We start from the raw sequence: 23,387 nt of genomic DNA, 5'->3' as shown, positions 1-23,387 counted from the left end.
ACCACTGTGCTCTCAGAGAATACCTGTCAGGGCCTAGCAGCTCTAGTAGGTAAGAGTCGGAACCAAGGAGGAAGATGTATACAGAAAGTCCAATTCCTGGTATTCGAAGGGTTTAAAAAGTTCATAGTTGTGTCCAGGCAAAAGATCAGGGCAGGCAGCGATTAGTGAAGTCAGAATCACGGCAGGAGGTCAGGAACCAAAGGATCAAGTCAAAATAGCAATTTAGGAGCACTCAGGTTAAGGAACTAAGAAATACCTATATTCGGCATTGAATCCAGTTCTCGGGCGCTCTTTTATTTTGAATTTTGTAGCGCAGAAACATGGTGCAATGACACACTAGGCGGCCATGGACACCGCTATTTTGCAAATGAACTGGAGCAGTCTGCAATGGAGCATTCCTGACAATACCTCAGTAGTCACATGCCTACTTACTTACAGGTGGGCAGAGCATTTGCAATGATAAAATCGGGAGAGGCGCCTGACTAAAGCACATCTCTCTGAGTCTGAGAGCACTGCAGAGGTCACAAAATTGCAGGTGTACCATAGAGGTAATGCATGGAATACAGGAAGTCTGACCCATGCAATGACATACTGCCATTAAAGAGGACCTTTCAGCTAGATATACAAAGCTGTATAATAAAAGACCTTTTCAAATTAAACATGAAACTCAAATTCTTTTCTTATTAAAACATCCATACTTGTAATAAACTAGTTTAAAATTCTCAGCTGTCAATCAAAAATTGCCTGCCCCTCCTCTATGCTTGCCTTAAAGGAGAAGGAAAGCTATGGAGGCATTTTATTGCCAATAGATTAGCTGCAATAGTGCAAGCTAGAATGCTATATTTATTCTCTAGAATGTTCTACCATACCTGAGTAAAAAGCTCTAGAAACTCTCTGTTTGTTTAGGATAGGAGCTGCAGTATTAATGTGGTGTGACATCACTTCCTGCCTGAGTCTCTCCCTGCTCTGGGCTCAGATTACAGTAGAGAAGGGAGGGGGGGGGAGAGGAGCAAACTGAGCATGCTCTTGCCCAGGGCAATGAGGTTTAAACTGAAGGCAGGAAGTCTGATACAGAAGCCCATGTGTACACAATAGAAGGAAAGAAATGCAGTGTTTCTTTTGACAGGGGACTCAAAGCAACACTAATTTGGGGGTTTACTGGTTTGTTTATATAGACCTTTCTGATAAGACTTACTTAGTTTTAACCTTTCCTTCTCCTTTAACAACAGTGTCTCCAAAATGGCACCCTTCTGCGATTGTGAATTGAAATAATTTTTATGCTGTAAGTGAAGTTTATTTTACTTGACTAACATCATACAATAGGATATGGAATTCTTTCTTAAAGTGACAGGTCACCTTTAACTGTTTGATTCTAGAAAAACAAGGTGGGAGTTTTTATAAACACTGGGCAAATTTTATATTTCTAGTTTCAGGAAATTCTTCCTCTTGTATTTATTGGGTCATTGACTGTAAAGTTTTGTTGAGCAGTGTTGTTGGATTATCGCTCCTCGCACATTTTATCTGTTAAAAATATGTTGATGTATGGTTGAACAACAGTGTTTTTTTTCCCTTTGATATAGGCTGGTGATCATTTATAAGCACCAATTTGTCCCAGTAATTAGCATAAAAACATACCAAGGCAGTAACAAGGGGCTGCATGAATTTTCATCCTCAGGTCTCCCTTTATACTCCCTTTGTCTATAAATCCAAAATGTTCCATATTTAACATATGTTACCCTTGATATAGATGATACGTAATAAGTAGATCACATACCTAGAGTTCATTTGTTTTCTGGCCATCTCATTGAGTATTTTATGAATAACAAGCTTCCAAGAGGAAACCCTGCACACGTTTCCTATTGTTTAAAACAATTCGTATTTTAGCAGTACCAAATCAGCAAGTTGATAGTGATGCTGGACTTGATCCAACTGGCTGTGTGCTCCTAATGAAATCTGATTACAGTAGTTAAAGCTGAGCTTTCCATGTTAACCGCACATATACAAATGAATAAAGTCTCTAGACAAATATGCTAACTTGGCATCATTTGGCCATTCAGGAGAGGACTAAATTGAAACACAGTGTTTTGTATAAGATTATAGTCCCAATGTGGGCAGATCGCCTTTCCTATTGCATTGAAGCCATGAATAGTTTGCTAAAGTTTTTACAAATAACATCATGTTTAAATCTTATTACAAAAACATGAATGGCCAAATCCACACAAAATGTAACTCAGTTAACATAGAGTTCAAGATAATTAAGTGCAGCATTTGCTTTAGTTAGCAGAACATTCTGTTCCAAAAGATAAAGGCTAGATAATTAAACAAAGGGATTCAGAACATTAGAATGTTAACTAAGTGCTATGTTGCCATCTTACCAGTATTTGTCAGGGACCTCTTGCCCTATTAGGGAATTTTTCTTTCCTTATCCATTAAGATAGCAAGGATATATGGTACTCATTTGTAAAATAATCTTTGTAGCACCCATAAATATGTAAAAAGATGAGTGATGTCCGATTTTCCACCATATACTGTAGATGTTGATGAGATTTCCCAAGTGACGTTTGCAGCAGGACTAACTGTTTAAATAACTTGAAAGAAATTTTTTGATGAACTATGTTAGATTCCTAAAATATAGATTTCCACATAGCCAAAAAATATAGGAAATTAGCAAATGCTGCCTTGCTGGTGGCCATTAAGCCAGAAAAAAACCCACCAAGATTAAGGGGAGGAAAAGGGAAATTTTTGTTTGAGGAGGTTACCAATAGGAGAATATAGTTATACTTCCTTATAGGTTTATGGGGAATAATGTACCACCTAAAATATATGAATATTAGAAGTCACTGAGGCGTTCCATGGGCATAAAAAGCCACAAGGTTGAAGGCTCTTTGTGCCAAATTAATGAAAGCAGACTGTACAATAGATGGGTGTATACATTAAAAGTACAGATTACATTAAAATAAAGATTACATAAATTTTTTTTAAAGGGTGAGATTTTGTGCTTTTTTAAAAGTGTTGGTGAGTAATGTGTATATTTTAAAATACTAGGTGCATCGTCGGACTGGAGGGTTCAAGGCCCAAAGAGCTTCCAACACAGCCCCCTTCCCTCCAGGCCTGTTTGGGCAGCAGACCGGAACGTGTCCAGCCAGCCCTGACTAGGTGGCGGTACCTCATCTAATTTAACTTTGTTTCCAGGATTTAAAAAAAAAAAAATAGCTTGAGCAAGGCTTTATATGGCAAAATGCTCTATTTCTTGATATTGAACTCATTTTTAATTTAATTGAGTTTAAGATGGTGCACCTGTTTTAAAAGCAAGGGGTTTCTACCATATTAGCCATGAAGGGAAAGGTAGAAAAATTGTATTTTTGCATTTGCTGAAAAAAAAAACACAAGTGGCATAAATGTAATACCCTTAATGGCTAACTTTATAGATTTATTGCAAACTTTCTGAAGTCTAAAGTCCCTTCTTCAATGCAATTTTAAAAGCCAGTTACAAGTGCAAACTAGTCCTAGACTCATGTATAAATAAGAAATATGAAAGGTCAATGGTCATTTTAATTAATGTGCTAAATAGTCTAGATAAGGTGCCCGTCTAGAAGAACTGTGCATACTAAACCATACAGTTTCTAAAAATGTAAATCCTCAGATCTTTCCTTCTTTCTGTGGTATAGAATGTCCTTTAAGCACCAATACTTTCCAACTGGTGTATCTATCACCCTTTGGTTGATTTTTCTTCATTTTGTTTCTTCATTGTTCTCTCCTACATACAATCCCCCCCTTATGGGACAGTTATGGGACATGCACATTATCATGTAGCCATGGAAAATGTATTTTGTCTGTAACAACCTACCTGTTTTCTTAATAAATATATATATATATATATATATATATATATATATATATATATATATATATATATATATATATATATATATATATATATATATGGGACCTTTTATCCAGAATGCTTGGGACCTGGGGCTTTCCGGATAACTGATCTTATCGTAATTTGGATCTTCATACCTTAAAGGGGATGTAAAGACAAAAAAATAAAATCCCATTTTTACTTTCTTTAATGAAAAAGAAAACTATCTCCAATATATGTTAATTAAAAATATGTACCATTTTTATAAGAAACCTGACTGTATGCAGTTAAATTCCCCCTTTGTTTTATTTGCTCTGACTGCTTCAGATAGGAAACTTCAGTCCCTAAGGCCCCGGACACACATGCAGATTTACCGAGCTTTTTACATAGATACGCAATGGCAAAATAATACACGGCACCGCAGCACGGACCACGCCGAAAACGCTCTGTAAATATGAATGTGTGTCCGGGGCCTAACTGCTCTGCAGGGAAAGGATCATACTTTCAAATGGCAGGGGGGAGCCCCTCACCTTATTTCCAGAACTCAAGCCGCTTTGCTTGTTTCCTTGTAAAGCAGTCAGCGACCGTGTAGAGATTCATATACACAGCCTACATATTCTGATTATTAATCAGTCTTACTGTATCAGCTTCTATGGCAGATATTAATTGAATTGTACTGTTTTCATAATTTGACAATCCCTAATCTTAACCTCCCAACTGAAGCCCAGACCACACTGAGCATGTGCATGATCTCGGTCTTGCAAAGATGTTTAACAAAGTTACAAGATGATGACCCCCTGTGGCCAACTTTGAAAGCATAAATCGTTTGGTTAAATAGGATTCTGGAGCAGTAAATTCATGTTTATGTTTAGTTTACAAAATACAGCATTTCTAGCATTATTCTATTTTAGACTTTAGTTCCCCTTTAAGTCTACTAGAAAATCATGAATGTATTAAATAAGTCCAGTGGGCTGGTTCTGCTTCCAATAAGGATTAATTATATCTTAGTTTGGATCAAGTACAAGGTATCGTTTTATTATTACAGAGAAAAAGCAAATCGGTTTTAAAAATTTCGATTATTTGTATAAAATGGAGTCTATGGGAGAAAAATAATGATTCACAAGATATATTTCCAATTATGGGGTCCCAGTGCCTTTTGCAGTTACCCAAGATTTTTCACATTTTAGCCTTATTGTGTGTTAGAAATAGTTTGTCAGTAGCAACACTGTATATTAAACCACCTGTGGAAGTATTGAATTCTGCAGTTGAAGGTGATGTAGTGACCATCTGTTTTTTTTCTTGCAGGTACCTCTTCCAATACTTATGTGAATGCCAATATTAATATGGACACATTTCCTTCTGACGTCAGCAAAAGTAAGCGACACCGCCTTTCTGTAATTTGGAGCTTTCTGGATAACCAGTTGCCAGATAACGAATGCCATCTGTACAACATACAACACAGAGAGAATTGACAACATAGTAAGAGATGTTAAAGTAAAAGTTTGGAGAATACAAACCTGGGTTTTATTAGTTTTCCAACTTTATCTGTAGTCACAAAGCATAATTATTTCCACAGGTAACAGAATCAGGCCTATAACAAGAAAAATGTGCAGAAGAAGATTAGTAGTGTGATAAATCCTAAGAAGGTACAGCAGCCATACACACAAAAGTACATAACGTTGATAGCTTTTTTTTTATCAATATAGGAAATCTGTTCATTGTCTGGGGGTTGCTGTACCCCATAAATCTTATTTACTAAGTGCTTTAGGGCATAATTACCTAGTGTTAGAATATGTGCCCAATATTTTGTAAATTCTTGTAAGTTATTGGTGTTCCTGTACTACTTAAAATTGCATAAAAATACAAATATTTGAAAATGCAGACATTGGGTTGATTGCTGCCCTTTAAGAACCCAAAGATGGGGCTTTTTTTTTTAAATGGAAAATCCTTGGCCGGTGACTATGCTGTGCCCTCTAAATTTTCTCTAATGAAAGATTTTAAGATGATTTCTATTGTGCCAAAGTAGTGTCTGTAGGAAATCAAATATAGCGGCTGCATTAATTATTTTCCTAATAAAGTAAGGCTGATCTCAAATGCAGATACCATATTTAATATCCGCTTGTAGACAAATATATTAGCTGGGGTTTGATCTACAGTTCTGCCTGCTACATACCAATAATGTGGCTGTAATCACATTGCTCCAGAATTTAATTTCTAATATATTGCTCTAGGATCTATCAATTTAGAGTTCTTATCACGGGCAGGAACGTCGTTGATAAGACATGCAGTGAGTTCTGTTTAAAATCATTGTGTCATAAGATAAAACAGAGATTAACGCATCATGGCAACAACCTGACACAAGATACACTCATAGTAATGCTATTCAAATAAATTAAAATATTTATTATATTTTGATTTGTGAAGTAACTGTGACGTTATTATACAATACACGTGGAGAATGAATTGCCATGAGAAATTGATAAATAAATCTACTTTATTAAAGATCTCTTCTTAGCAATTAATAACTCCAGAACTTAAAAATGGTTCTTAAAGAAAAGTCATTTTTTAAAAAATGTTCACCTCAAATTTCCATATTGGCCATTCTCCTATTCCTATAGTATCTGAAGTATACTATATTGATATACATTTTTTTTATGATTTAAAAAAAAAGAAATATGCAATTTGCATAAAAATACTGAAAAAGGTATGGAAGAGAAAGGCTGAATTTTTCAAACATATTAGTGAGTGTGCAGTTGCCACAACTGGATTGAAATCATTACAATGAATGAAATAACAGGATTTTTTATACTTACCGTTAAATCTGTTTCTCTGTGATCAATAGGGGGACACAGGAACTATGGGGTTAAGCTCCACCCTCCAGGAGGCAGGACACTTACTAATAAATTTGTGGGCGTGCCTAACCGGCTTAACCCCCACACTCCAGCTTATCCAATCAGTTTGTCACAAAAGATGCTGTAACAAGATAACGTAATAATCAAAATAATAATAATCAAAATAATAACCCACGTAGAAGGTAAATCAGGGAGTTATCCTGAAATGACCAAATGGTCAATAAACAAAAGTTTTAGGGCGGGCCGCCCTGTGTCCCCCTATTGATCACAGAGAAACAGATTTAACGGTAAGTATAAAAAATCCTGTTTTCTCTGTCATCATAGGGGGACACAGGAACGATGGGGACTTAACAAAGCAGCCCCCAAAAACAGCAGGGCGGGAAAACGAACTAACCATTACTTCAGCACAGAATGAAGCACCTTGCACCCAAAAGATGCTTCAGCTGAAGAAAAAATATCAACTTTATAGAATTTTGTAAAAGTATGTACAGAGGACCAGATAGCCGCCCTGCAAATCTGGTCCAATGAGGCCGAATTACGCCAAGCCCAGGAAGCTCCGATTGCTCTTGTAGAATGAGCTCGAACTCCCTCCGGTGGAATCTTCCCTTTGGCCATGTATGCCTGTCTGATGGTCTCCTTGATCCATCTAGAAATGGTAGCTTTAGATGCAGGATGACCCTTCCTGGGCCCTGATGGTAATACGAAGAGAGTTTGAGACCGTCGAAAAGACCTTGATTTTTCAATATACCATCGTAAGGCTCTAACTACATCTAAGTTGTGTAGTCGACGTTCCTTATCATTCTTTGGTTCCGGACAGAGAGAGGGAACAACAATGTCTTGGTTGATGTGAAATGACGAGACCACCTTAGGAAGGAAAGACGGAACTGTGCGTAGGACTGCCTTATCCTTGTGGAACACTAGAAAAGATGGATCTGCCGATAGTGCACTCAGTTCTGACACTCTTCTAGTGGATGTAATTGCCAATAAGAACACTACCTTCCAAGTAAGCCAGGTATCTGAAATAGATCCCATCGGTTCGAACGGTGGGTCAAGAAGGGCCTCAAGAACAATGTTTAAATCCCATGCTGGAACTGGAGGCTGATACGGAGGAACTATATGTGCCACTCCTTGCAGAAATGTACGTACTATATCATTCAAGGCTAGTTTGGACTGAAATAGGATTGACAGAGCTGATACTTGCACTTTCAGAGAGCTGAGTTTTAGACCTCGCCTGAGCCCGCGCTGCAGGAAAGACAGAACTCTCGGGATGCTAAGTTTGTGAAAGGATAGATTGAACTCCTCGCACCAACTCCGATAGGATTGCCAGACTCTGTAGTATGATTTTGAAGATGAAGACTTACGAGCTCTCAATAATGTGGCAATAACTTCTTCTGTTAACCCTTGTTTTCGCCAGATGTCTGCCTCAACAGCCACCCCGTCAAAGCGAACAGCCCTGGGTTGTGATGTGCAACGGGCCCTTGGAACAGAAGGTCCGGCCTGTTCTCGAGACGTATCGGTTGTGCTATTGACATTTCCTGAAGGTCGTAAAACCAAGTCCTCCGAGGCCAGTAAGGAGCCACCACAATTACCGTGATGCCTGACTGTCTGATCTTCTTGAGGACTCGTGGAAGCATGGGTAGCGGAGGAAATATGTACGCTAGATTGAACTGCCACTTCTGTGTCATGGCATCGACCCCTGCCGCCAGTCTCTCTCGGTAACGAGCAAAGAACCGAGGCACCTTTGTGTTGTTTCTTGATGCCATTAGATCGACCTGTGGTTGTCCCCATTGGAGTACTAGTTTTGCAAACACGTCTGGGTGAAGTTCCCATTCTCCCGGGTCTAGACGAATTCTGCTGAGGTAGTCTGCTTTGGTATTTAGAACTCCTGGGATATGGATCGCGGACAGCTGTACTTCGTTGGTTTCCGCCCAACTGAGAATTTGTTGAGCTTCCAACAGCGCCGCCTTGCTGCGAGTACCTCCCTGGCGGTTTATGTACGCCACTGCGGTAGCATTGTCGCTCTGTAACCGAACCGGACTTGCTTGTAACAACTCTGTCCACTCGGATAGAGCTAGTTTTATCGCCTTCAGCTCTAAAATGTTGATGGGAAGTTTGGACTCCCCTGGAGACCATAGGCCTTGAGCAGACAAGTTGTCCCAGGTTGCTCCCCAACCCCTCAGACTGGCATCTGTGGAAATTATCTTCCAATCTTGCGTCGCCCAGGATTGACCCTTGGAGAGATTGGTCGGTCGCAGCCACCACTGGATGGCTACTCTTGTCGACTGAGATAAATTGAGCTTGCGAGTGAGAGCTCCCCCTTTCCATGACGTTAGAATGTTCGCTTGCAACGGTCGTAAGTGAATCTGTGCAAATGGAACGGCTTCTATGGTAGCAACCATGAGTCCCAGCACTCTCATTCCTAGATGAACAGTTGGACTCTGATCTCGGAGGAGTAGACGGACTTGCTTCATGACCTTCATTTGCTTGTCCAACGGAAGATGCACCATTTGTGTAATGGTATTGAACTCGAGACCCAGGAATGTCATGTGATGACTGGGTCGCAAATTGGACTTCGACCAATTTATGGTCCAGCCAAAATTCTGCAGAAGACTGATTGCCTTGCTCCGATCTTCCTCTGCCTTTTCCTCTGATCTGGCTTTCAGAAGCAGATCGTCCAGATAAGGAGTGACTGAAATCCCTTGTAGGCGTAATGCCGCAGCCGATACTGCCATTAGTTTTGTGAACACTCTGGGGGCTGAAGAGAGTCCGAACGGCAGAGCCACAAACTGGTAGTGTTGATTCCTGAATGTGAATCGAAGGAAGGAGTGATGCGGCGGCCAGATTGGTACATGGAGGTACGCATCTTTGATATCGATAGACATCAGCAGTTGATTTTTCTCCATCCCTCTTATCACTGATCTCAGGGTCTCCATTTTGAATCGTACTGATCTGACGAACTTGTTCAGCTGTTTGAGATCTAGTACCGGCCTGAATGAGCCGTTTTTCTTTGGCACAATGAAAATGTTGGAATAGAATCCGGAAAATCTCTCTGAATGTGGCACTGGAACAATCACTCCAGTTTGTTCTAAATTTGTGATGCAATTTAGAAAGGCAGCAGCTTTGTCTGGGTCTGCAGGAACCCTGGACATGATGAATCTTTTGCAAGGAATGGTTGAGAAATCTATGTGGTAACCTTCGGAAATAATTTCGTTCACCCACATGTCTGACGCATGGTTGATCCACACCTCCCGGAATTGGAGCAACTTGCCCCCAATACGCTCCCCCGACTCCGGAAGGGGTACCCAGTCAGGCTGAAGAAGACTTATCTGCTGCGGGCTTGATAACCGGTCGATTGGTCTTCCAATGCATGCGACTTTTGTAGTTTGTTTTGGCTCGAAAGTGTGACCGCTGTGGTGAATTGTTTCTTCGTGTGTATCGTCTACTTGAGCCACGAAAAAACCTTCCCCGTCTGGTGGAAGTAGTTGTTCTACTTTTGGCCTGTGGAAGAAAAGTGCTTTTTCCTCCCGTCGCCTGCGAAATAATCTTTTCGAGCTCTTCACCAAACAGGCGCTGTCCCTTGAATGGAAGAGATGTCAAGGACTTCTTAGAACTCAGATCTGCTGACCAATTTTTCAGCCACAATGTTCTACGTGCTGCAACAGAAAGAGCGGAAGTACGTGCCGTGACTTGAACTGTGTCTAGTGCGGAGTCGCACAAATAGGCCGATGCCTCTGCTATCGCATTGGCTGACGATAACAGATCGGATCTGGAAACTGCATTCTGGATGTCCTTGACAAGTGATTCGGACCACGCTTGAATTGCTCTGGCCACCCAAGCCGAAGCCAGGCATGGGCGAAGAGCTGACCCAGATGAAGAATAAATTGACCTAAGAAAACCTTCCAATCTTCGGTCAGATGGGTCTTTGAAGGATGCCGCATCTGTGACCGGCAATGTAGTGGACTTGGCCAATCTTGATACAGGTGCATCTACTGCTGGGGGATTAGTCCACTTTTCTACCAGCTCCTGGTAGCAGGACACTTAAAAAACTGATTGGATAAGCTGGAGTGTGGGGGTTAAGCCGGTTAGGCACGCCCACAAATTTATTAGTAAGTGTCCTGCCTCCTGGAGGGTGGAGCTTAACCCCATCGTTCCTGTGTCCCCCTATGATGACAGAGAAAAACAGATACATTTTATTATCATATGGGCTTAATGCAGTGGTTTTCATATGTTTTTGTTCATAGAAAGGCAATGATATAAGAGAGGGGGGGTTTGATCAATGCTCATTCCCTGGTCCCGTTTCACTTGTAATTTAAAATCTATACAAGTGTGTATACAGATCATAACTATGTAACTAAAAACCCCTGTTTTTGAAAGTATACCCACTTGCATAGATACTAAATATCGTATGAAACAGGGACCAAGGAATGTGCATTAATCACACCCCTTTCTTTTGTATGTTTGTAGCTAATTTAGCCGCACTAACATTGTACTTGTGTATTTTATGTGGCCATGGAGTGCTCTCACAATCCCCTTTTTGTGCATGGAAGGGCAATGGTACCTGAGGTGTTTTGTTGGCAGCACAAAATCACATCTTGTGAAAGCCTTTAAAGGAGACGGAAAGTCGTCTTGCACTTGGGGGTGCAAAATGTTAGGCACCCCCAAGTGATTATTATTGACTTACCTGAAACCTGCTCCTATCATCAGAAAACTGCTCTGGCCTGGGATTCTTCCAGTGAGCACCACGGAGTGATCCTCTTCCATCTTCCTCTTTCTTCGTGCGGCTGTGCTTTCGCAGTAGATCGAAAAGCCGACAAAAAATTTGGCTATTTCATTCTACTTCACATGTGTCTGCCCCAGGTAATTTGAAGAAAGAAGAAGCCGGAAGAGAAGCGCTTTGTGGTGCTTGCTGGAATAACCCTGGGCCGGTGCAGTTTTTTTGATGTTAGGAGCACTGGCCCGGGGTTTTAGGTAGGTAAATACAATCAATAACATTTGGCACCCCCAAGTGCAAGACGACTTTCCTTCTCCTTTAAAGGAGAACTAACCCCCCCAATAAGAAAAGACCCTACCTACTACCCTAGATAACCCCCCACGTTGCTTCCCCCCCACCCACATAGTTCAATTCACCTGAAAGTGTCCCCGAATACATTGTTCACATATTGGTGCAGAGCTCATGGGTGCCATCTTCCGGATCAAATGTGCTCTTATTATTGAACTCACTCTTAAAATACTTGTTAATAATAAAAAAATAATAATCAGGGGCGTAACTATAGAGGAAGCAGACCCTGCGCCTGCAGGGGGGCCCAGGAGGTATAGGGGCCCCACGAGGCTCTAATTCATATACAGTTTCAATAAATATTGGTAAAACAAGTCAACTGCTAAAAATTTTGGGGGCCTGAAAAATAATTTGCTGTGGGGCCCAGTGATATCTAGTTACGCCACTGATAATAATAATAATAATAATTCCTAGTGCAAAGTGCACGGTAATTCACAATAGTCAGCTCAGCTGCCTTCAGCCTGCCTTCAGCCTGAATCCTTCAAATCTCACAATTCCCTGCTCACGTGTTGTCAGGAAGGAAAAGAACATCATAGTGTTTTTGACCCTCCACCCTGCCAGTATTTCAAATGATGCAGAAAGAGAAGAACTGTTTTGCAGCTGGGTTTCAGCATATAAAAAGTGTATTCACTCATACTTTTTGAATGAACAAATTACCGTCATAGGTGTATTAAGGGTTTCAGTGTTGTGCGGGGCTTTTTAATAAAGTTTGGCTTGGAAGCTGGAGTTCCCCTTTAAAGCCTCTGCTCAGAACTACATGCCCCATAATGCATTGCGTGAGCTCGCTCTGTCTAACTGCACACTGGGGGTGTGGCTTACTGCAGATACTTGGCACAACGGCCAGTGGCCCTGTGCTAGTGGTTATCAATAGCATTATGCAGAGGCTTCAAACAGGGAGAGAGTCTGAGTCCTACTTGGAATAACTGCAGGAGGGGGATTTATCCATTCCATCGGTGAGGGACAGGGGAAAAAAACACACGGAGGGTAAGAGGGGAACTTCCTTTATAGCTTTTCAATTTCCTGTCCTTCCGTGTGGTGTTAGTATGGTTGCCACCTTTTCTGGCACAAAATACCATAATTTTTCCCATTAATAACATTGGCACTAAGCATCATTTTACTGGTAAAATACCGGCCAGGTGGCAACCCTAGTCGTGAGGGGTTAACCCAATGCGTGGCCACTGCCATGTGGAAGGACCAGGGAAACGTGAATTGCGATGGCTGTATAATGATTGGGCACAGTTTAAAACAAAACAGTTGTGCCCTTGTTATTGAATTTGCTCTGATATCCCCAAAGCAAAGCGCACGCTAATTCATATCCCACTGAACAATGTTTGCAGCATGTGTATGAGGTACAAGGTTATTATACACCCCCCTTAATAAAATTTGTGCAATAGAACAAGTTCAGCACTTATATTGTGTTTCCTGTAAGACTACAGAAACACTTCCTGCTCTGCTACTGCAGAGGGAACCAATGTGCACAGCTGAGGTAGGAACTTTTACCTGATGCACCAGTTCCCATGTGCAGGATTAAGTCGATGTTCCTGTTGTCTTTCAGGTAGGAAACCTTATCCTAATGTTTTAATAACTGTTTATATGGCACTGCACACATGAGTGAAAGCAGACAGACTGTTACTCCTGCAGAATCAATGCACATGTTGCATAGTAGTTAGTGCTGGTTGGAGATCCATTATTCTGAAAGCAACGTATAAAGTTTACTTTATTATCAAAGCCAAACTGTTTTATCATACCTCCCAACTGTCCCGTTTTTTAGAGGGACAGTCCCTCTTTTGACAGCTCGACCCGCAGTCCCTCATTTGTACTGGAAAGTCCTGTTTTTCTCTGCACTGAACAGCCAGAAATAACTTAATTGGCTTTTGGCAGAGAGCCCAGAACAGCCACAGCTGCAGATAAGATACTTTTGTAACAATTTCAAGATAAGCAAATAAGTAATCGTAACAATATAAGATGACAGGTCCCTTGGGAAAAGTTAGACTCACAGCTTAAAGGGCAATAAACCTTCATTAGCAAAACTGTAATAACTGGAAAAAAAACCACAGAAATATGTTCAAACTTTCATAACCTGCCAAATTTTGTACAATGAACATGGTAATAAGGGGTGTGGCCGCAAAAATGGGCATGACCAAAAACATTTTTTGTCCCTCTTTTTATTTCCAAAATGTTGGGAGGTATCCATTATGATTACTATGATGATTGCTATTTGTCATATGTATTGCCAGAGCAGTATTAGTACAGTATTATGTTATATCAACCTGTATTCTGAATTACTTGTATAGAAGTATATATTTAGTAGTTTAGGAACTTTTACCTGATGCTGGTTCCCACATGCAGGATTAAGTGAATGTTCCTGTTGTCTTTCAGATCCCTGCAATAAATGGAATTACCTCTCTCTTACACTACCTTTGCACTTTAAATTAATTTTCATATTTTCAATCAAGAAATAGGAGGCAGGGATTGTACTTGATGCATGCGCTCTTTCCAGAGATTCACCACCGGTGAGAATGGGCTCAGTGGTGGTGAATTAATTTGTTGACTTTGGGTCACTCACATGGTGTGAGGGGACGGGGATCCTTACTGGCTGCTCTGCTGTCAGTGTGTGCCGAATACTACCCGCTATGTTTGTGTACTGTATTTCACTGCACTCTAGGGCAAACTTATGGGCCTAAAGCAATAAGGCAGACAGGAGAAACAGGTACTAATGTCCATGTGAGGGATGCTGCTTGGCCTCTATCTGTGCTGTGTGGGTCACAAGGTAATTTGGGCTTCAAAAGAATTGGAGAACTGGTGGTTGTTTAGTAAAAAAAACCCTAATTTTGTGTCATGATGGGAGGGGGCTGGGAGGCACAGTTCTATAGTAGGTCAGTTAATTAGAGGGGTTGTTCACCTTTAAATTAAGTTTAAGTATGATGTAGCAAGTGACATTCCGAAAAAAAATTTCCAATTGGTTTTCATTTTTAATTATTTGTGTTTTTTTTAGTTATTTGGCTTTTTTCTCAGCAGTTCTCCATCTTGCAGTTTCAGCAATCTGGTTGCTAGAGCCCAAATTCCCCTACCAACCATGCATTGATTTGAATAAGAGAATGGAATATGAATAGGAGAAGGCCTGAATAGAGAGATGAGTAATTAAAAAGTAGCAATAATAATACAATTGTAGACTTATAGAGCTTTTCTTTTTAGATGGGGTCAGTGACCCTCTTTTGAAAGCTGGAAAGATTTAGAAGAATTCCAATAATTCAAAAACTATATAAATGAAAAAATATTCTGAGACAATTTGCAATTGTTTTTCATGTTTTATTATTTCTGATTTTTGTTATTTAGCTCTTTATTCAGCAGCTTGTATTTTCAGCAGTCTGGTTGCTAGGGTCAAAATAACCCTAGCAACCATGAATTGAATTGAAATATGACTGGAATATGAATAGGAGAGGAACCGAATAGAAATATGGGTAATAAAAATTAGCAATTACAAAACATTTATGAACTTATAGAGCATTTTTAGATGGGATTAGTGACTGCCATTTGAAAGCTGTAAAGAGTCAGATGAAAAGCCAATTAATTCAAAAGGTTTGAGCAAGACAAAGTGATGGCCATTTGAAAAGTTGGTTAGAATTAGCCATTCTATCATACCGCCCAACATTTTGGAAGTAAAAAGAGGGACAACATTTTTTTTTCCGCACGTAGCGCAGCAATTTTTTTGACCACACCCCTTTCTGTGGCCAAACCCCCTAATTACCATGTTTGTTTTACAAAATTTGGCAGGTTATGAAAGTTTGAAAATATTTCTCCTTATCTAAACTGTGTTTTTGTGTCTCAAAATTGTTACAACGTACTTATTTGCACCTGTTAGCTGTTCTGGGCTCTCTGCTAAAAGCCAATTAAGTGAGAAACTTTGTTTCTTTTTCTGGCTGTTCAGTGCAGAGAAAAGAGGGACTTTCCAGTACAAATGAGGGACTGCGGGTTGAGCTGTCAAAAGAGGGACTGTCCCTCCGAAAAAGGGACAGTTGGGAGGTATGATTCTATAACACACTAAAAGTCAACTTAAAGGTGAACCACCCCTTTAAAGTATGTAGATAATATGCTAAGCAGTAAAATAATTTGCCTACCTGCCCCCAGGTCAAATGACCCTAATTGTTTACTCAATTTTTTTTTATTACGGGTTGAATTCTCCTTTAAAGGCATTAACAGAATCTCAATCACAACATCACTGTCCTCACTGTGAACAATCATTTATGTTGCTTCAAATGAAAGTTCTGTTCCTCCAGTCTTCGACCTCTGGTGCTTTGACCTTTATTATCGGAATAAAAGGTCCCCTGCGATCTGTCTATAATGCTGTCTAATATACTTGTAAAGAGTAATCATGTCCCCTCGCAATCCCTCCCTAGGGAAAACGACCCTAATAGTTTAAATCCTCCATGCCTTTTACCAGTTTATTTACAGTGAATACAATCTCTGGGGGATGCCTAACTTTTGGCCTACCCTCCACCCCCAGTATCTTGTTTCCCTCCACCCATGTGACTTTCCTCCAGGTGTCTGCAGGGTCCTAATGCTCTCTCGACTAATCTTTCCACATAGCACAAAAATCGTATGTACTTAGAATTTTAATCAACTCAACACAATTTTAAAAATCCAAACTTACAGGTAAGATTCCTGGACCTGACGTAATACATTTTGTGTATACAATACGCTTACTCAGAGGCGTCCTGAGTGCTGTGAGCGGAGAGAGAGCATTGGGACCCTGCAGGCACCAGGAGGAAAGTCACATGGGCGGAAGGGAAGCAAGATAGGAATGGTAGTATGAAGGAGACTGATACTGCTGGTAACATACAACGTGGGACTTTTCCATATTCAAAGTAGGTTGGTTAATCACATGCAGGGGTGATTATAATAAGTACACTACTCTATGAACTCTGTCTGATTTTATTTTGGGGTGAGGACTTGCTATACACCACTGCACTTATACTTTGTGCTCATCTGCAATTGAAAAACCAACAGACTGTATATTCCACTCACACATAAATGAAGAGATCCCTGTGGGGACTTTAAACATTTAACAAGTAACTCTTATTCATGTACGGCACACTGAAAGGTTTTGGAAGAAGCTCTCTTTTTGCTGAGTTTTGATTACAGTGGTATATTGATACATTATATACTTTGAGAATAGAAGCAAGACGGTTATTTCCAAAAAATAAAAAAAAGGAGGGAGGTAGTGAGTGCACTCCCGTAATTCCATTTCTTCCCATGGCAGTATTATTTCTTAATAAAGACTTAGTGATTTCAAAGTTTAAATTTTTTTTTTTGGTTGTATACAAAAAAATAGTAACTGGTCCTTTAATAACATGTTCGTATTAATGTGAAATCTTTTATATACAGTGTTGCTTTTAAAGGGAATGTCAACCAAAGAAAATATTTTTTGCCTAGTAAAAGGAAACATAAATCTTTGCACTATACATTCATTACAAATGTTTTGTAAGTTATTTGTATACGTATTGCTATTGAAACATTGTTTGACTATTCTCTGCCCTGGTGTCTCAGACTGTTGATACAATGTAAGACAAGGCAAATGATAAACAGTCTTTGCTGGGGAACTAACACTTTTGCAACATTGTTTAAATCAAGTAAATGTTGCTTTCAATAGCTATTGTATTTACAAGAAACTTTTAAAGCACTGAACATGTTTTAAGGGCACCTGTTGGGTAAAAATGTTATCCCCAACCAAAGGTGCGGGCTAATAGAGCCCGCATTCCGGTTGGGGATAAAAGTTGTTTTTTTTTTTTTTCTTAAAATGCCAGCGCAACGCTACCCGATGCGAGCAGCCATATTGTGTCGCTCACATGTGCATGTGACGTCACACGCATTTGCATAACGAGCAATTCGTGGCACATTTTAATTATGCGCTTGCGAGTGACTGGACATGGCTGCGTATCGCTGGCGGGGGCATTAAAAAAACAAAAAACAAAAAAAACTACTGTTATCCCCAACGGGAATGCGGGTGGTCTATTAGCCCACACCTTTAAAATGCAATGTTTCGGGGTCAGGCCCCTTTATCGATAAAGGGGCCTGACCCCGAAACGTTGCATTTTCTGCTAATAAACGCAAGGGATTGTCCCTGCTTGCACCTGCCCTTTGAGTGCCAGTGATTTCTTACTTACTTGCTGTTGGAGGGTGCCGACCCCTTCGTCACCGTGCATCTGGCAATCAACACGTAGGTTAGGAAGTGCGAGAGGAGCTTCTATCTGAACTTGACAAGCTGAAACCATAGGCTGGTGCAATAAATTCATTATATAAAATGTGGGATTTTTTTTAACAATTTGTTTATTGCGCAACTGTATCATTACAAGTATAGTAAGTTTTCTGACATTGCTGAGTTGCATTTTTACAATAAACCAAAAAACTTTACAATCATAAACAGAATGGTGTCATTCTTGCATTCAAGATATATTTAAAGGGCAGTGCAGGTTACTTCCATATTCTATATGTTCAGTTGCATATCACCTTTTTATTAAAATGTGGAATTTTTAGCCATATTCATTTTTAGGGCTTAGTTCTCTTTTAAATCCCGTTTACATATAATGGACCAACCTTTTCTTGTGGGGTTTCTGCCTTAAATTTTGTCCTTTAGTGATCTAAGGAAAACAAAGATCATGTGACATGTGGGATTAATTATTGTTTGAATATTCAGGCTTCTGCATTTCATTGTCCACTACTTTTTGTCTTTACTGTAAATAAATGTGTATTTTACTCATAAATGTTATTTATGAGAAGAGCATGGAGAATAGATGCACACATAAACATTTTACCAAAACAATATTATTTTTATTGGCTTTCAGGAGGCAACCATGTCTAAACTTATTCTTTCATACCGTATTGGACTGGGGCTGGTTGTTGGAGCAGCTGCCGGGGCCGTGATATACATTGTGTTTCGGCGGAACAGAAAGAAAACCAGGAAATGGACTTCGAAACAGAATGGGTACTATTCACAAAAGGGCGATGAATTGGACACTTCAAATAACTTACAAGGTAAAGGATTTTATAGTTAAACTATTACAGGTATAGGACCTGTTATCCAGAATGCTTTGGACCTGGGGTTATCCTGATTATGGATCTTTCCGTAATTTGGATCTTCATACCTTGTCTACTAGAAAATCATTTAAAAACATGAAATAAACCCAATGGGATTTTTTTGCTTCCAATAAGGATTAATTATATCTTAGTTTGGATCAGGTATTACAGAGAAAAAGGAAATCATTTTTAAAAAATGTAATTATTTGATTATACCTGAGTCTATGGGAGACGGCCATTCCGTAAACTATCTGTTCGAGACGAACAGATAAAAAATGTCAGAACACAGCAGAGCTGGTACCAAACACATAACAATTAAACTAGAACTCAAGTTGGATACAGTTGGGCTGAAATTGGCTGCCAGCTCAGCCACTCCTGCCCAAATCTGTATCATATTGGCCCATGTATGGGGCCAGAAAGATGGGCACCCAGTCAGATATTAGGAAGGCTGAAAATCCTGTTGCATGTGGGCTGCTGCATCTGGCCGTGGATGTGTTCCTCTCCTGATAAGTCTGCATGCCACATACGACCACTGACTGGCCCAACTGACTGACCACTTGCGTGGCCATATCAAGCAGAGATTTGGATCTATTGGCCAGCTTTATCATTCAAAAGAAACATTTAACCTTAAATAAACGATATACATTTTTTTGGTGCCATCAGTCATTTAACTACCATTGTATTAATGAGAAAATAAAGCCTTCCCTTCTTAAGTGTACTACTAAATACTTCAAACTCAAAAGTATATTTAAGCAAACCGTTGACTATTTTTAAAAATTTTTCCTTTTTTTGTGATAACAGTTCCTTGTACTAACTAAAAAAACATATTGAAGCAAAATATATAGGTATATGTATTCAGATTACTGTACCACAACTGTACTAAAAAATTATATATATATATATATATATATATATATATATATATATATATATTATATATAACATTTTAGTACAGTTGTGGTACAGTAATCGGAATACAAGTATGGGATCAGTTATCTGGAAACCTTTGCTCTGAATTACAGAAAGGCCATCTCCCATAGGCACGATTTTATCCAAATAATCCACATTTTTACAAAGGTTTTCCTTTATAATAACAAAACAGTACCTTGTACTTGATTCTAATGAAGATATAATTAATCCTTATTGGAGACAAAACAATCATTTCTGGTTTATTTAATGGGGTTTCTAGTAGACTTAAGGTATGGAGATCCAAAAAAGATCCATTATCCGGAAAACCCCAGGTCCAACAGTTCTGGATAACAGGTCCCATACCTGTAATGGGGGGGGGGAGCTTATCTAGAAAGCACATATGCCAAGCATTCCTGAGAAAAGGTCCTATACCTGTACTTAATTGGATTTTCCAAATAATTTTTTCTGATCCTCACTTTTGAACTCCATTCATGCAATAAGACAATCAAGGTCACCGTCCTTCATTATTAAATCTTTTGTTCAGTCAAATAAAGGAAACAGTGGAAGTTCTAAGATAAAATAGTAAATGGAAGATCTCCATGTTATGCATGCAGTTTAATGTACCATCAGTCTAGTTAAGCCTTAGTTTAACTGGTTCCCCCAACCTGTCTCCACACTTTATGGCTTAGCACTGCTTTGTGTTTGGTATTATGATTCTTTACTGCTCATTGGGGTTGAATGTCTGTAGATCTAAAATGAAAAAATGTCAGTCACAGACTGGGGCATGAATCTGATTTGTGTCCAGGAAGCAGAGATTCAGTGCTTTTCTGTGTGCAGCACATATCATATTGTTTTTTTGTTTTTTTTTTGTGTATTCCTAATGATGATCTACTTCTTGAAATATAGCCATTCCAGGAGAGGCCGATATCCTTACTGGGTCACGTGGAGAGCAGCTGGATTTGCTGAACCGCTTGGATTATGTTCTTAGTAGCATTGTTGAGTTGCGCCAGGAAGTTGAAACCCTCAGGAGCAGTCTCCACGGGCTAGCTGAGGACATTGTTGGAGAAGTGAGGTGGGTGTCGACAAAGAAGGTCTTAATTTATTAATGTGCCAGATGAATCCAATGTTTATATTGATAGCTATCCTATATCCAAGTCCAGCTTTGCATCTAATCATCATTTGCCCTAATCATTATTTACTGTATTTCATATCTTTTTTTTTTTTTTTTTACAAGACCCTTTCTCATTCTCTTCTAAAGACTCAATAAAGAGCAGCAGACTCAATAAAGACCCTGTCTGTTTGTTGCTTACAATTTTGAGTTCTTATATCTTAAAGGGATTGTCAACTGAAGAAATAGCCTTTTGCCTAATAAGAAAAAACATAATTCTCAGCAACTTTGCAATATACATTCACTACACATCTTCTATGGTTTTTCAGTTATTTATTTATGTATTGCTATTGAAAGCAGTGTTTGTATGTCCCTTTCTATTCTGTCTGATGGCTCAGACCAGTGTCGGACTGGCCCGTCGGGATACCAGGAAAACTCCCGGTGGGCCCAGGTGACAGGGGGCCCTCATGCTGCTAAACATTTGGCCTATTTCATGGCCATTCCCTATTTATATGAGAACAAAGAGGCGAAATAGATGGAATAATAGATTATATTATGTAAAAAAAGAGACTAAGTGAATAGAGGTTGAGTGAAAAGGAAGAATTATGGTGCCCCTGGTCTAAGGTTTTTGGGTGGGCCCCTGGTGTCCCAGTCCGACACTGGCTCAGATGGTTGATACAATGTAAGACAAGGTGGCTGATTAAGGGCAGAGATACACATGGAGATTCGGGGAGATTAATCGCCCAGCAACAAATCGCCTCTTCTTCGGGCGACTAATCTCCCCGCATTACCTTCCCGCCGGCTAGAATCTAAATTGCTGGTGGGATGGCACTCTGAGCGATTTGTTTCCTAAGTTTCCTCGTGAGGCAACATTAAGCGACTTTGCAAAACAAAGCGCTTAGAGTGCCATCCCACCAGCGATTTGGATTATAGCCGGCGGGAAGGCAGTTCAAGGAGATTAGTCTCCCGAAGAAGAGGCGATTTGTCATCGGGCGACTGAATCTCCCCGAAACTCCACGTGTGTCTCTGCCCTAACAGACCTGTCTTTGCTGGGGAACCAAGACTTATGCAACATTGTTTAAAAAGTATCAACCAGGAGTTAAACAAATACTGCTTTAAATAGCAGTTTATTTGCAAATAACTTTAAAAGCACTGAAATTTTTTTTAAAAAATGTATATGGGAAAGTTGCTTAGAATTTTGTTTTCTTTTATTGGGCACATTTTAATTTTGGAGGTTGACTTGTCCTTTGAGGTATTAATTTACTGGTCAATCCTTTATACTGGCCCATGTACCGAAAGGATGGATAAAAAATGAATGGCTGTTCACCTTCCTAAATCTCTTTGAGGCTATCTTTACCTACATCATATCACACAGACTAATGGTTAGCTGCCTAACTGACTGGTATAGAATTCCATTCCAAGTACCAATCTAATCTAATCTGGGTCAGAAACCAGGCAGACAAAATATATATTTTTGTGTGAGTACTCCTCCTTTGCGGATATATATATATATATATATATATATATATATATATATATATATATATATAGCAAGCATAGGATGACAGCACTCCAAGGATTTAACAAGCAGAGTATAGTGTCAAAAATAGAATTACATTAACAGGGATATAATGCATCAACACAGAATATAGTACATCATAAGAATCAAATGAAGCATCCCAAGGGCAGTAATTCGTTAAGTCCTCGGGGGGCCACAGTGTCCCGCATACCTATAAGCACGGACCAATGGTAGAGATGTGCGCAGCACCGCACCTATGTGCGGCGCAGCCACTATACTACTGGGTCCCAGCCTTTCTATTTATGAAAGCCGTCGCACGTTGCTAGGGGAGATGGGCCAAGCTACCGATGGGAGTTCCCACCATGCGTGTCAATACGCACCGCCTCACTGACGTCTGTGTGGTGAATGACCGCACCCACCTCTGCAGGTCCATATATGGGCTGTACGACACGCCCCCATGCTCTCTGCATTATACGCGATATCATTCTGGCTTCTTGACATTTCTGGCGCACGATCATTGTGAATAGGTCTGAGATTTTACTCCACACCTGTATGTGCTTTTAATCTCCAAATATTTCCCCACACGGTTGGGGTCCCGTGGTGTCCTTCACGTTGTTTACTGTTGCCTAGCAACCCTGCTTGGCGCCAAATTGTTGTTTTAAGCGTTCCACTGTGCACTGTGTTCTGTATTCCCTGAAGAAAGTTCCTGTGAGGAACTGAAACGTCGGATCTAATAAACCTATTCTATTTTTGACACTATACTCTGCTTGTTAAATCCTTGGAGTGCTGTCATCCTATGCTTGCTACACATTCTTCACTTGGACTAGCACCCAGGTTATTTCCACTTCATGGTGTGCGGACTACACGCATTTTTGTATATATATATATATATATATATATATATATATATATATATATATAAAAAATTATTTATTTATATATTTCTCTCTCTCAGGATTTTCTTCAAAAAGATAAAGTGTTTATTACATCAACGTTTCGGCCCTCGC

General features: G+C 39.8%; 1 protein-coding gene across 5 annotated transcripts in view; it reads left to right on the top strand.

The window, feature by feature from the left end:
- Nucleotides 1-23,387, top strand: part of rmdn3.L (regulator of microtubule dynamics 3 L homeolog) — a 74,706-nt gene that overhangs the window by 19,916 nt on the left and 31,403 nt on the right. Inside the window, exons 2-4 of one of the 5 annotated variants that reach the window (XM_041573389.1) lie at nt 5,168-5,236; nt 18,613-18,802; nt 20,660-20,825. In XM_041573389.1, coding sequence (XP_041429323.1) covers nt 5,192-5,236; nt 18,613-18,802; nt 20,660-20,825 — 401 coding nt within the window. In that variant the 5' untranslated portion in view covers nt 5,168-5,191. Of the gene's footprint in view, nt 1-5,167; nt 5,237-12,580; nt 12,755-13,199; nt 13,326-16,481; nt 16,636-18,612; nt 18,803-20,659; nt 20,826-23,387 lie in introns of those variants that run through there. The other 4 variants (XM_041573393.1, XM_041573391.1, XM_041573390.1 and 1 more) reach the window with 4 other exon arrangements.

This window comes from Xenopus laevis, chromosome 8L (genome assembly GCF_017654675.1).
Source record: "Xenopus laevis strain J_2021 chromosome 8L, Xenopus_laevis_v10.1, whole genome shotgun sequence".
NCBI lineage: Eukaryota > Metazoa > Chordata > Amphibia > Anura > Pipidae > Xenopus > Xenopus laevis.
The sequence above is the reverse complement of the archived record's forward strand: the minus strand, read 5'-3'. Positions and strand labels throughout refer to the sequence as shown.